Here is a 16,009-nt window from a genome sequence, read left to right as displayed (position 1 = left end):
ACAACACATATACAAATATTTAACATTTCATTAGGTAATCTACACAACAGGAAATTTATAAACACTTTCCACAACAAGCACCTGAAACAGAAATATCACAAACAAAGATACATGTACTTTTCTGTACTGGTAATATAACACCAATAAATTAAAAACAAATTATTTAAAACAGCAGAACAAAAAATAATATTGCTATAATTTTGTTCTGAATCTCTCTTTATCAAACAAATCTACATAATTTGTTTATATGATAATCTCAGAATCCTTGTGATGAAAAATTGGTCAAAGCTGACAGTATTACCCAGGTATGTTAATTTGATTTAAAAAAAAATAATGAATGTCCAGATTCCTAAATCTTAAACACTCTGACTAATATATTTAGTACATTATATGATTTTTGCAAAATGCTTAAAATTGTCATTTAATTATAGTACATTTAAAATTCAACTGTTATAAACGGTTTGCTTTTCTTGTCATTAAATGTGCATCTGGAATTCTGATATATGTAATTATAGTTAATATTAATTTATGAACTAGTCATTTAGCTGACCAGGTTTTAAGCAACGAACCTCAGTTTCACAAATATTTACGTAATTATTATTTTGATTTTTTTCCCAGAAGTGACAGTATCAGAGATAATGCAAAACTAAGTAAAGGAAATTTTCCTTCAGTAATATTGTCTCGTGAATAATCATCAAGAAAATGCTTGTGGAACAGGGGCCCGGGTCCATAGATTTAGGCATGTTTCCTCAGCTTATTGTATTTTATGATACAGACATTTCGTAAGAGATCGTAGGAACAGTTTTAATACTGAAATAATTTAAATGACTTATACCTGTACCAATGAAGTGTGTGTTTACATGTACTGAAAATGAAGTTGAATCTGTATTTATTGTCTCTCAGTCTCAATCGCCACCTCACTTACTAATGCATCATCCAACCTCTTTATAGTGCCAATATGTTGCTGGATGAAACGGTGACAGTGACCACAGTGTAACAGGGATTCAATGTATAATGCTTCACAAGTAACTAAGTTGTTTACAGACAGGCAAGGATGTTTGTTTTTTTAAACATTGAAATTGCTTATATATATTTTATAAAAGTCTGAATACGAAACTTCAAATTATAATCAATACAATTGATTTAGTCACCACTGCCGATTCCTTGGCAAGGGGGTAACCGTAAGACAGATATCTGGTTTGCTGTCATCCCTACAGCAACTTGGTGAAATCTGTCTGATCTGACGACCTGTGAAATCCAAAAAATTGGTCAGATTGGACAGGTTGTCAGAACACAAAGATTTTATTTGTTCGTTTTTAAAAGTACTGGGATAACAGCTGTATACCAGATATCACAGTGTATTAGGATACTCATGTGTCCGATTGTTCAGGTTTCACAGAACAAATACCAGGTAAGCAGGATGAACCAGTTATAGCTGTGTCTGATGTCCGATAGGATAGTCATGAAGAGAGGTATTTAAGCCAAGCACACTGTAATCCTGTAATCTTGCTATCACAACCACCAGGATCAGTGACAATGGTTATATCTACAAGGAGCATTGACAAACTGGTTAAGCAAAGTTAAAACTGGTTTTGCTTTCAATTTCTAGGCAGTACTGTCTTCTCACAACATAATCTTCAGGTTAGAACAGGGTTGTGATGGAGTCTTAAATATAGCTCTTCCATGTTCAGGCAAGAAAACAACTCTATGCTCACCAAACTGACTAGCCTAATGGCTCTAGATACAAGTAAATTGGAAGGACTTTCTTCTCAACTCACTTTAAATAAGCACTTTGACTTTTTACTGAACATTAACTTAACATTGAAGGATTTTAATCATATACCAGGATCATGAAAACCCTAAGAATGTGTTGAGTCTACTATTAAGTCTTTCCCACATACTGCCGTGGGCGGTAGAGATGAGGGAATCAGGGGGAGTGTCCTCCCCTGTCACCGCATTCTCCTCCTCACTATTTCGTCGGACACGGAAATATGACTCTATGTAGCCCCTGCACATGGGACATCTATCTAGCTGGGTAAAACATGAACTACACACACAGGTGTGACGACACGGGAGCAATGCTAAAGCTACAAGTTCTGCCTGGCACACGATACATTCTTCTTGTTGATCATCTTGTAAGTTGAAATCACGATCACTTTCTTGAACCAAAGGAGTGTCCAGACACACTGAGCTATCTGCTTCTCCCCAGTTTTCCTGACTACCTTGCAGCTCCTCTACAGATTCTGTGGAAAACAACGGATCCGTGCAAGAACTTGCCTCCCTGTTACATTCTACACACAAACATTTACGTATGTTTGTTGTTTTTCCACAATTTGAACATATACCGGTACTTGGATCTGGAAAGTTTACATCCTTGGAAGGTCCAAGGGAATGAACACAAGCTTCACTTTCACCACTTTCATCAGATAATACTTGGCTTTGTTGTACAGAGTCTTGATCCTGTGATTCACCTCTTTGTTCATTTTCACGGGAATAATGAGGATCTGGTGATGAAGATGGTGTAGATGTGTTGTTGGCTTGAGTCACAGGTTGTGACGATGTTCGACTTGTCTCAGACTCTGGTGAGGTGGATATGTACAGGGGCTACAAAAACAACAGTACATGTAGTTCAGTAATTGGCAGATTGTAAGAATACATGTATAATCCGATTGTATCATAACATAGCAAAGCAATGGCAATAAAGCCACATTTTCAACCAATGTTTTACATCAAGTCCATCAAGCAAAAGTGAGGAAATGCCAATTCTTAAACCAATCATAATCATTTTTACAGGTTTCAGCCTGTACATGTAACCTTTTGACTGATATAATGGGAAATTGGCAATAAAAAGGATAACAGCAAAAGAGGAATTTTATGTTAAATGGCATGAATTGAAAATAGCAGGAAAACTAGTTTTAGAGAAACACTATATTAACCAAATTATTATGATACATGTATTAAGCAATGTGACATTAAATTTCATAATTCATTGTATGAACCTGATGAGAATTGTTTTACCAGTAATGTAAACACTCCTTGGTTGGAGGTTTTCAGGTACAGGATGTGAGAATCTTACCTGTAATGTAAACACCCATTGGTTGGAGGTTTTCAGGTACAGGATGTGAGAATCTTAACTGTAATGTAAACACCCCTTGGTTGGAGGTTTTCAGGTACTGGTTCAGGATGTGTGAATCTTACCTGTAATGTAAACGCCCCTTGGTTGGAGGTTTTCATGTACTGGTTCAGGGTGTGTGAATCTTACCTGTAATGTAAACACCCCTGGGTTGGAGGTTTTCATGTACTGGTTCAGGATGTGAGAATCTTACCTGTAATGTAAACACCCCTTGGTTGGAGGTTTCCATGTACTGGTTCAGGATGTGTGAATCTTACCTGCAATGTAAACACCCCTTGGTTGGAGGTTTTCATGTACTGGTTCAGGATGTGAGAATCTTACCTGTAATGTAAACACCCCTTGGTTGGAGGTTTCCATGTACTGGTTCAGGATGTGTGAATCTTACCTGCAATGTAAACACCCCTTGGTTGGAGGTTTTCATTTACTGGTTCAGGATGTGTGAATCTTACCTGTAATGGAAACACCCCTTGGTTGGAGGTTTTCATGTACTGGTTCAGGGTGTGTGAATCTTACCTGTAATGTAAACACCCCTTCGTTGGAGGTTTTCATGTACTGGTTCAGGATGTGCGAATCTTACCTGTAATGTAAACACCCCTTGGTTGGGGGTTTTCATGTACTGGTTCAGGATGTGTGAATCTTACCTGTAATGGAAACACCCCTTGGTTGGAGGTTTTCATGTACTGGTTCAGGGTGTGTGAATCTTACCTGTAATGTAAACACCCCTTGGTTGGGGGTTTTCATGTACTGGTTCAGGATGTGTGAATATTACCTGCAATGTAAACACCCCTTGGTTGGAGGTTTTCAGGTACTGGTTCAGGATGTGTTAATCTTACCTGTAATGTAAACACCCCTTGGTTGGGGGTTTTCATGTACTGGTTCAGGATGTGTGAATCTTTCCTGTAATGTAAACACCCCTTGGTTGGAGGTTTTCATGTACTGGTTCAGGATGTGAGAATCCTGCTGACAAGTGTTGTCCTTCAGGTGGATCACGCTGAACACAGCCACCTAACACAGCATGGAAAAAGGTAAAATAGAAAAGTAAGCAGAACTTGACAATAAACTTCAATCTGCATCATTGTACAACCAGACGATGATGTACAGAACAAGGATGCAACTCCAACAGCTGCAGGTAAATATACATTGTCTATACACAGTGATATACAGAGATTAGTCCTTTTATCCTCTAGTTCCAGGCAAAGATATTTCAGCAAGAACTATCAAATTACTTGACCCAACAGGACTTTTGGATTTGAAAAGATTATGTTAAATATTTTGATATCATTTGACCGATTATTCATAAAAGAAGAGTATTCCATCCCAAATATAGAAATATTTCATGTTAGTTATAACGTGTCTATAGGACTTCATCATGTTTGTATTGCCATAGGAGATTTTTGTGTCTCCTACATTAAATTAAATTATCTATTTCATGCTTAAAATTTTACCATCAAGAAGGACAAGCTATCAATAAATCACTAAATCTGGCACACTGGAGTTACTTCCCCTTGTCCTTGAAGTATGAGTCTGAGGGTGAATTTCTTTGAAATGACTTTTGTTTGTTGAGGTTTTAGCGTTGTTTTACAACACATTATTCCAAAAGGAACATTCAACATGAAAATGCATATATCTGGAATACATGTTAAAATACCGTTCATTCATTAATCTGACTCTAAATACCTGCCGTGTTATGTACACACAATACCAAATGCAGGTACAAACATTTCAAATGAGACGCAGGAAAAAAAGAATAGCAATATGGTGGTAGATTCTGGAAGAAAATTCACTGTGCATTGACAATTTGGCATTCCATTTTTTTATTTTCACTTACAATTGTTGGATCTGTGGAATTTTCCTCCTCTTGAGATCCTGGTAGATAAGTGATGACCATGGCTGGGTATTTCTTCCTTGGAGGCTCCCCTAGGGCAACTATTTCCCCAGGGCACTGTAGGTGTTCATGTCGTGAGTCACAGGGATTCAATCTTAAATACAGGAAAAAAATATTTAAATGGATTCATTAGAGCTTCAAGGCAGTAATTATAATCTACATATAGTATTGATACAATTCATAACTGTATAATTGTGGGAGAAGACAATTTAGTATCCAAGTTGAAATAACTGACCAGACATTTATCTAACCTCAGTACATGTACATGAATTACTTATTCTGCTGATTTTTTTTCTTTTCATATCAATAAATCACTTCAAAGTGGAAAATAAAAAGTGATTATCAGGAAAATATAAATATTATTCACTAAATGTACTAGTAGGCTCAGCAATTTGATAACCATAACCTTAACAGACTAAAGAAGGTTAGGTAACCATAACAACAGAGCTAAATTAGAGCTTGCATGGAAGTACCTCAGCTTCAAAATCAGCAAGTTGCATAATCTTTGTGGTTAATGTTATAGTATTTCAAAGGAATCCCCTAAACCTTGGAGCGGTCAAACTACACTACGCAGATGGACTTTCAAAATTTGATTACTTTGCAGAGAAACACTTGGAGGAATTTATAAATCTTGGACTTATATATGTTATGGTACTAAAAGAAAATGCCTTACTCTTTTTTTTCATTACGGAACAATGTATATCCTTCCAGCCAGGACTTGGTGTGTAGATTATGCAAGATGTGTTGCCATGGCGCCTGCATGGCCTTGTGGAACTCCTCTAGATCTATCCCCCAATACACTTGTAAAATACACTTCTTCAGTAGAGACAGCTGGATGTGCAGTCCATCTGAGTAGTAAAAAGTTTTCAAATCAATTCAGGATGCAGACTAATAGTTCAAATCTCAATTATTTAAGCTTCACAGTGATATTGAATTTGAAACTTGATAAGTATAGTGAAACAGGCTAATGAACATATCTCAAACTATGTTTCTTTAAAAGTTATTGCAATATTATAATATTCAGTAAATCAAAGAAAGGTAACCAATAATTAAAGATGAAATAAACTAATCATTCTATTGAAATTGCATTCAACTTGGTATCAACGAAAAGGAAGTGGGGAGTGGATGAGTCTGGGAAATCCTGCAGAAACATTCGGCAAATCTCACCTTTGAGACTGCTTAATTCATTTGGCCTCATTTTTACAGAAAAAGGATTAACCATGTCTGTAACACATCGTTCCACGGCGAGATTGACTTGCTGCACAGATGTTGAATTGAGATTCATGAATATATTTTCATTGTTCAACCTGGGAAAATACATGAAAAAAAACATTATCAAATTTCAAGCACATTATTCACTAAGTGATATTCTTTTTTGTCTTCAAAATAATTCTTGATTCCATTAATTTCTCATTTTTCTTTATCACCATATTCAGCTTCAGCTTCGACCCTTATGTGTAGTAAGACAGCGTAATTCAAATGGTGAAATCGGTCTATTTTCTTTTGAATATTGCCTTTTGAATACATATATCTTAAGAACTGTAACATTGGCTTGATTTATATTAAAAACCATAGATTCAAGATATCAAATTGATCGGACTATACAAAATCATTTATAAGCCTGAACTTATACACCATGTATATAAAGCCTTGGTGTTACTGTTCGCTCAATACACTGTCGTGATATTTCGGTTAAACCCGTCTCCGACCCATCGATGTAAAATGATCTTTTTTTTGCAGGATTCTTATAACAATTTGTATACAAGAAATAAAAAGTTAATCTATCCATTCTTGCTGAAAAATATATTCCACATTTTAGCAAATCCAAAAATTTGATAACATGAAATTTTACCATATTTTTACAAATACGTCTAATCCATCATGACGACATATACTCTCACTGTTTTTAAAAAGTTGAAAACTACTAGATAAAACCTGTCCTATCCAACCAACATCTAGTGACGTCCCAAAGGCTAGACAGGTTTCCTCAAGTATGTAATCATACATCATGACATGTTAGTGTAATATTTTTTTCTCACAGTTTAATAATACTGTTCATAACTTATCCTGGATTTCTTGTGACAAACTACATTTAGATGCCAGCATGCGCAGCTGCCTACTACAATCAAACAAATTCAAATGTTATCTTATGTTAAAATTTATTACCAACACATTCGGCATAAAGATGTTATCTTTCCTGCTAAAACCAGGGACAGACTTATGGGGTCAATCAGGGTTGGATTGTACCATTTATCATTACACATTTTTAATATGATTTAGCATGATACATTATGGACGCAGGCTACAAGCCTCTATATCCATATCAGTACATACGACAAAATTTACATTATAATTAATATACTTCAAATGTCAATTGAACAAAATCTAAAAATAAAAAATAGAAGTTATATTTTCACGTTTACAGAACTCATCTAAACCAATTTCGAACTGTATAACATTAGATGAATCAATGACATCCTGTGGAAGACTGTTCCATATATATGTCAACCACACGGATAGTAAAGATTTTTTTCCATATATCAAGGTGACAGTATTTTTTTTAAAGTATGCAAGAATGCCAAATTTATATTTTGTGTTATTTAATCAATAAGTATTGAATCTATTGTATTTCGTATGTACATGTATCTTTATCAAATGAGTAAGACCAATAATAATCGCGTTGATGAAATTATAACCCCTATACTATTAATACACACACTCCAAATCATTTAGTAAATGGGCATTTTTCATCTAGACCAGAGACGTAATCTGTCTACTACAGTCTAGACTATTATCTGATTATATAAAAAAAAAATGCTACATCATAATATTACTTCTTGGTACTTTTTTTCTTGAGTGTCAAGCATACTAACCGAGATCGGTTACAATGTATCAACGCAAAAAAAAATTGCTTGAACTTGAACTTGTAACGAGTCACGAGATGTCAGAAGTTTGCCATCAGAAATCGAAACAACGTGCCTGTTTTAATAATACACATTGCATCTTGAACGAATTTCTATTGCTCTTACCTTAAAATGAACACGACCATAACAATGAAACAGACAATTATTGTCAGGACTGAGTAGAAACTTGAACAATCTGCAAACCAGAAGAGCATTACCGACAATTCGTCTGCCATGTTGGTATTATTTCTCACCTCTTTGTTTGAAGAGTTCCACGCACCTGTTAAGCATAAAGTGTATTTATTGGTCGATTCCGAGTTAAATAAATGCTGATCTTTATTATGTTCATGGGCATATTACATTTGATTTCCATTTATTCATCCTCCAATATATATATGGATACTACCTGTCTATAAACATGTACTTAAAGCTCTAATTTCGATAAAATCTCGTCATTTTAAAGGGATGTATCAAGACTTTCCATGATTGGTCAATAGTATCGACCTTTTACCTACCGTATACGTGTTCTATTTTTTGATTGGCTGGATTATTAATCACTCAAATCGTGATTGGTTGTTTATTGGAGTAGACAGTCATGCAATGTAGGCCCATCGAATAACAAAGGACCGTCGCGAACGAGGAGAAGGTGAATATAGGCGAATGGTTCTAAATTATAAATAGGGAAACATGGCTCCGAAGATCAACTCATATATCGTCCAGAAACTGAACGATATGAGAGTAAATGGAGTGATGTGTGATCTTGAACTGGTAGCTGAAGATGGAACGTGTGTGTTGGTCCATAGTGCCGTGTGGGTTGCAGCATTCGAAGACCCTTCGTGCTTGAGAGAAATGGGTAAAGAGTACACATTATCATCAAATCAATTGGATATTTTTGGTGTTGGCGGAAGTGTATTGACAACTGTTGTAGAATTCATATACGGAAATAAAGTGGAACTCAGTGACGAATTAAAAGGAGCACTTGAAAAATTTGGGATGAAGAATTGGTTGACATATTTAAACTTACCTGTTTCTAAAAAGTATCAAAACGAAACAAAATATGGAGTAGACAAATATGAAACAAAGGACAACCTTAAATATCACACCAATTCAAATATTACCACATGTGGTACACAAGATGGTGCTACATCTGCTATTTCAGTTACTGTCAAAGTTGAAAAGGACACTGACATTTTGGAAGAACAAGAACTAAGAGACAGAACGTTTAATTCAAGTGCAATTGATGAACCAGTACAAACATTTTCAGAATGTGAAAACAAGGAAATAGGATTTGACCTCACCAGAGTCAAAAGTGAACCGTTATCGCCAAGTGCCAAGCAATGCTCCTCTGGATCTTTAAATTTCACCTTTTCATCAGATGTTGATTCAGAACAACATGAAATGGAAAGAACTGGTGAACAAACCAGTACCAGAAAAACAGTTTTGAAGAAAGTTGAGACTTCCAATGATACCCCATCACCTGAAAACCGAATTTCGTATGCTAGTGTATCAACATTTGATACTAGTGGTATTACCTCCCAAGAACTTAACAAAGAAAGTCCTGAAACATATTCTCAAGCAGGTCCTGTTGTTTTGAATGTGATCAGTCTGGCAGATTCTCAAAACTACAAAAACATTACTCAATGGAAAAAGGGGAAAGGTGTGAGTTCTTCAAGAAAAACCAGTAAAGCACCAACATCTTCTCCAAGACGACTGCAAACATTGCTTCCCAAACAAACTGAGGTATTAGATAGCCAGTCGTGTGAAAAACTTCCATCTGCTGAAACAAAAGACAAGTCATGTTATGCTGATGAAACCTCAACAACAAAAAGTAATCCAAGTGAGGAAAACATGGTTTTGACCAATAAAGCCAATTTTAAAATTGGAAGCAAGCTATCAAAACCGCTGAAGACAACAAATGGTCGTCCACTTGGCCCAGAGCCTGTTAAACTGTTTTTAAATAATTCGAACTTAAAATCGTTACAAGTAGGAACTCCTTGGAACATCGTTGGTAACTCCAATACAGCAAATACCTCAAATCATTCTTCTTCTACCATGTTCTTTCCCTCAGGAACATCTAATATGGTCACAACAACAACAACCCCAGTATGTTCATCTATAGGAACTCCAATTGCTGTAACTTCTATGAATCCAGGTCAAAATACTGTTTCCAACAATTCACAGGTAGTCCGCAGTTCATACAATTCAATCACTGTACCTCTTGGGTCTTTTCCAAATATGCAAGGTCTTGGAGTAAATCAAAATCCAAATGTGATTGGGAATGCTGGATCAGGATTTGTAAAGCCGATAGCTATTGGATCTCCAGTAGTTGGACCATTGCAACTCACAAACTCTCTGACCACTGGACCAATCATTGGCAATTTTGGATGCCAAGTTTTACAGAACACTGCCCAAGTTTCTGTTTCACAGACAACGCCGACTGGAGTAAATACAGCCAGTACTGCTTCAATAAACAATGCAACATTACAAAATTCTGGGGGAATCCAACTTGTAAATAACCAGCTAGGACAACTTGTTTTTGTAAATTCCAATGGTACAAATAACCAGCGGCTCCGTGGACCTACTGGACCACAATTCAGATTCGTTGAACCGCCTCATTCTAGGTCGGTGTTGTCAACAAATGTTTTACAAAATTCAAAACCAGTTGGAATCACACCTACTAGATTTAGCAGTGTGCAAAATGTTATTGGATCTCCTCTTGTTAACACTGGTATCATCTCGGGAACAACGGTTATGCTTAAAGGAGCTGCAGTTGTGTCTCCACAAACTACTTGCACAACAAGTCCTGGACACACAGTGCCTTCTTCAACGACAACAGCTTTGTCAGCATCAAACAAGTTCCAATTCTCTGACAGAAAACTGTTGAGCACTGGTTCAAACAGTGAGGAAAAGTCAATTTCCATTGGCAAACCTCCGGAAATGCAGGGTACTTCATCCGTCACTGAATCTGAAGTTGCCCAGGACAATGCTTGGAAAAACATAAAACACGACAAAGAAAAAGAATTTGAAACTTCTGATGTTGATCCAACAGATAGTGATAAGTCTTTTGTGATTGACCTGGAGAATGAAGATGATGACGACACGAACCCGCTTGAAATTCCCATTGCAAAGAATACTATAAGAAACATAAGAATGAAGAAATTTCCTGATACTTTAAAGAAGACAACACTACAGTTCCAGGATATTAATCCAGTAACTAAATCTGCAATGTACGCACCAATAGCAGTGACAAAGAAAAACCTTGGTACAAAGAAGCACAATGTGTCAGGAAGAAAGAAAATTGTGATGAGAAGAAGAAGAGAACCATGTTTAAAGGTAAATGAACAAGTGAGAAATTCACCTGGAGAAGGTGCAGTTAATACCTCACAACATCCCGATATCTCACAACATCCCGATACCTCACAACATCCCGATATCTCGGAACATCCTGTGTCAGTTAGGAGAAGGGGACGTCCTCCCAAAATTCGATGTGGCGTGTTGTATTCACCGGCACCAGTACCCCAGATAACATCAAATACTGCTGGTACACCAAAGACGAGAAGAAACAAAAGAAAATCTGAGCCAACTACGGACTTGAGCAGTGATCTACTTACCAAATTCCGACCAATTGCACCAAAGTCCAATGTTCTAGCAACATTTCAAATGACTCCGCTTCAATAGAAACTTGTTTTACAACCTATTTATTAGCAAACAGAAGTTTGGTTTTCTTAAATGTTGGAAAGTTCATTCATCTCTGCTGCTTTTAATATCTAGTAGATTATCCAAAATCACATTTTGACAATGATGATTCTGCAATTTTATACATATATGTTCATAATTTATTCATAACTACCATGGCCAAAGATAGGATTTTAAAAGCTATCCAAATTTCATCTAAGGTTGTTTATCTAATCTCCCATTGATTAAACAATCAAAATTTTACATATATTAGCCATAAACCTTCATTATATTCTTTTGGCTATGAAGTGCCAAAACTAATTGAAAAAAAGACTATTTTATAAAACTGCATATTTTTTAATTGTTCCTGTCTACCCTGTGGATAGTCCGAATTATTCTGCAATTAAATCGACTTTTGACGACAGACCGATATGAAAAAAGTTGATAAAACGTCAGAATAATTCGGACTACCCTGTGGACAGTAGGTGCTGTGTTATATATATGCTACATGTTTACTATGTTGTTTACTATATTGTTTACTTGTTGTTGTTTGCACCAGATGTTGCAGTATAATATCCATTATCATGTAGATTGCTTTCATATATGTATGCAATATTTTGTATCATCTTTAGTGTCAAGAAATTGGAGCATAGACAAGCCAAGCCCTTGCCATGTCATAATTAAGTATCAGTCGAAACCCCAAACTCTAGTAGCAACATAGGGTAGGATTTTTTTTTTTCAAATTGAAAATTGTTTTATTGGTTTATGTAAGAACAATATGCCACATGATCAGTTTAACAAGTGCAAAATACAGGGGGACACTTTTCATTCATATTATTTCAACTCGGTTATTGTAGATGTATCTCTATTGTGGAAAATAATTTTTCAGTACTTTTCATGTCCACTCGAAGGCATTCTATTTCAAAAGCACCAGCAAACTTTCAAAAAATAAATTATCAAGGTCGCATTGAGGTCAACACAATTTCCGTGTTTTTTTTACTTCACAAATGGAAAAAAAATACTTGTACTACAGTGAAACCTGTCTAATCCAACCCATGAGTACTCAAATATGCTGGTCAGTTAAATCTGAGTATTCCGACATCCTCTACAATCTAACATAAGTATGCATGCAATACAATTTCTTGGCCTACTAAAACCTGTGTATTCTGGCATATTGTTTAGTATGACTTTTATGATGTGTCCCTCAGAGAGTCGAAGATAACATTCTTCTAGATTTTTGAGATTATAATAAAATGATTTCTGCTGTTGGTTTGGTATCCCACATACAGATGTATTTATTGAAACATTTCAAGATGAAACATCACAATAAGGTATGTTTAGGATATAGTAATCGTACAGTACAATGTAATTCATTTTGAAAATGTACAAAGTATGTACTGTATCAATATTGTTGAACATGTATAATTTTGATATAATGTCTCGATACAGACATTTAATATTAATATAGCATCAAGGCTACATTCGCGTATACTGGTTGAAACGGTGCCCTTCTCTCACACATCCACTGAATAACAGAACGTATCTTAAAAACTGTATGTGGCTTGACATTTATTTAGAAAGAAATAAAATAGCAAAAATGGCAATAGTCAGCATTTTAGTTTCGGTCATGTGAGGTACGTCTGAACCCCTCAATCTACGCGTGCCAAATTTTCCTGAGGTCAGCCTCTGTCTAGATCTGTACCTGTCGTTTTTTTAACCGGTTCAACTGTTTCAACCAGATACGCGAATGTACCCTAAGTAACATAAAATATCTTATGTATTTATTTATTTACTGTATCGTTTTTTAAAGTTGTTTGAAGCTCTGCTTTGAGGCAATCTAGTGCCATAACTACGTGCCATATCTACTGTTTCTTCCCCTCAAAATCAATAGAGGGGTTATACTGAAATCAGGTTCTGAACAACTGTCTGTAGAATGAATTTTGTTTGTAAGTTGATCTTAAACATGTACAATAAATTACTCTGAACACCTTAGTTTAGGTCCAAATATAGCTAACACATTCGCAGGTCCCTGTGACCTTAAATTGTTAACATGTATCAATATCCTCTTTCGGTGGATATTTTCATGGGAGTTAATGCCCCTTAGCTTGCACAAAATTACAAGTCAAAACTTGTCCAGAAAATTCCTAGAGTTTTCTTCTATGAATTTCGTGAAACCACATTGTTTAAGTCACCACGCTTTGTGCAGATTTCTATTTGTTTTTTATCTGGTTATATGAGCAGTATTTGTGTCCCTTTTAACAAAATTGTTAGCCATTTTTTCCTGGACAACCATTTTTCCTGGACAATACACCCAAATTTTGATATCTGGTTCCTCTGTAACTGTTTTTGTATGAATATAGGGGAAAACTTTACAAATTCTTACTAGTGATACAACTAATGCTGCGACTCATTGTCGATTTTTTCCTACCATTGTTATAAAACTTCACAACTGTGTATTTATCACTATTACATTTATTTCTGTTGAATTTTTCCAGGAATCAATTAGAAAAATCCAAAAACTTTGGAAGTTTTGGTACTAAACATGCATTGTGCTATTTATTTTATTGTTCAATGTTTCCTTGAACCTTTTTTATTTACATGGTTCTTATGTGTGATTAAAATATTTATCACTAATAGTTGGTGATTTGAAAGCGTTCACAAAGATTGTAAAATGGAATAAAAACTGTAGTTTTGAATACTGTGGATTCTGCATTATTATTTCAAACTTTTAAACTTCACTATAGAATGGTTTTTAAAATGCAATATGTCCTTTCAACTCTAAAACCAACAGCTGAAGTACAAATTGCAGTGCTATCGATTATTTTTTTATCTCCTTCCCACACAACTCGAATAATCTAAGTGAAGTATAAAATGGTCAGGTGTGGCTACAGTGTGTGTGCTGTGATCACATTCAAATGATATTAAACTATGAAAAAGGATACTATCAGAAACACAGGTCTAACACAAAACAATGCTATATAGTACTACTCTAGCACACCCACACACACAAACATGTGGAGGTATTTGGCCAGGTGCCATAGAACTAGTAGTTATCACCTGGTAAGACAGCTCGAGATATCCTCAATTGTAATGGCTTTTAAAACCTTAAATGCATTAAGTCCTTTAAACACTAAAACCAACAGCTGAAGAAAGAACTGCAGAACTAATAATCTAAGTGAAGTGGTCAGGTGCGGGTGATGCAGTGTGTGTGCTGTGACATTCAAATGAGGTAATACTATGAAAAAGGATGCCTATCACAACGATGCTTCTACTCCAGCATCTCACAGGCACAAACCTGTGGAGGTATCGGGCTAGGTGGCATAGGACTGGTATTTATCACCCTACAAGTCAGCTCCTGAGGAATCCTTAACTGTATTCAGTATCTTTGTATTGTATAACTTAGAGTGGCATTAACCAGTTAGATATGGTACTATATCAAAGTTGTATACCGGTAATAATATAGAATGTACTAGGTAATAATACACCCCCCCCCCCCCCCCCCCCCCCACACACACACACACACACATGAAGTTAGGGAGGTAAACTGGTGTCCGTCCATGGACGCAATGTAGTACTGTATACTCCTCCTTAACTACTGGATGGATTTAAATGAAATTTGCTGATAACGGCTTGGAGATGTGCACTAAGTGATTTTATTCAATTCCTTCCGAATTTGGTATGGTAATACTAGAAGCAATAATGTTTAACATATATAACAGGTTTTTTGTCAGGTTTCAACATTTCGCGTTACCAGAGTTATGGCCCTTGACTACTGTTATTGGTACATTACGTTAATGAAATGGCTAATTATCTCGAAAACGTTAGGTATTTTGTATACTCATATAGGGTATCCTGGCAAATTATGCAGGCTATATTGTGACAAACGTTTAAGGTCATGAGGTTAAAGGTCACAGATGCATTATGTTACTGAAATGGCTAATTATTGCAGAAATGGTAGGTATTTTGTATACACATACGTTTGAGTATATGTAGCATTGATGCCAGCTACATTGTGACAAAATTTTGAGGTCATTGGGTCAAAGGTCACAGTAGCGGTGTTTGTCTTTTCTATCGGTCTGTCGTTACGACATCTGAGGTTAGACCCTTGATCTTTCTAATATTTTTTTCCCCTTGTTTATTAGCAGCCGGAATGCAGAGAGTATTAGGTAGTCCATAGGCGACAGTTCTAGTTCGCTTTGTTTTGTGGGGCCGTGGTGGCCAAGTGGTTAAGGCATCTGACATTCTGCTACCACTAGCCCTCCACCTCTGAGTCGCGGGTTTGAGGCCTAAGTGGGGCAGTCACAAGGTATTTGGCCGTAGGTAGGTTGTTTTTTCTCTGGGAACTACAGCTTTCCTCCACCAACAAAACCTGGCACGTCCGTAAATGACCATAGCTGTTAATAGGATGTATAA

The 16,009-nt window shown here is 36.0% G+C and overlaps 1 protein-coding gene across 1 annotated transcript; it reads right to left on the bottom strand.

Moving 5' to 3' along the window:
- Positions 1-8,190, bottom strand: LOC110463523 (cell growth regulator with RING finger domain protein 1-like). Its single transcript, XM_021518166.1, has 6 exons — positions 8,048-8,190; positions 6,186-6,325; positions 5,692-5,866; positions 4,962-5,112; positions 4,031-4,138; positions 1-2,604 (listed from the first exon to the last, which is right to left on the bottom strand). Exons 1-6 carry the CDS (start codon positions 8,155-8,157, stop codon positions 1,849-1,851), a joined length of 1,440 nt encoding a protein of 479 aa, XP_021373841.1. The 5' UTR covers positions 8,158-8,190; the 3' UTR covers positions 1-1,848.
- Between the last annotated feature and the right edge of the window lie 7,819 nt (positions 8,191-16,009).

The sequence above is a fragment of the Mizuhopecten yessoensis genome, unplaced genomic scaffold (genome assembly GCF_002113885.1).
Source record: "Mizuhopecten yessoensis strain PY_sf001 unplaced genomic scaffold, ASM211388v2 scaffold10913, whole genome shotgun sequence".
Lineage (NCBI taxonomy): Eukaryota > Metazoa > Mollusca > Bivalvia > Pectinida > Pectinidae > Mizuhopecten > Mizuhopecten yessoensis.
This window is presented reverse-complemented; position numbering and strand designations above follow the sequence as displayed.

Coding starts and splice junctions, on each gene's coding strand:
- LOC110463523 (XM_021518166.1), bottom strand. CDS start 8,157: ATGGCAGACGAATTGTCGGTAATGCTCTTCTGGTTTGCAGATTGTTCA. Junction 6,326..8,047: donor ATGGTCGTGTTCATTTTAAG/GTAAGAGCAATA, acceptor GTATTTTCCCAG/GTTGAACAATGAAAATATAT. Junction 4,139..4,961: donor ATTCCACAGATCCAACAATT/GTAAGTGAAAAT, acceptor ATGCTGTGTTAG/GTGGCTGTGTTCAGCGTGAT.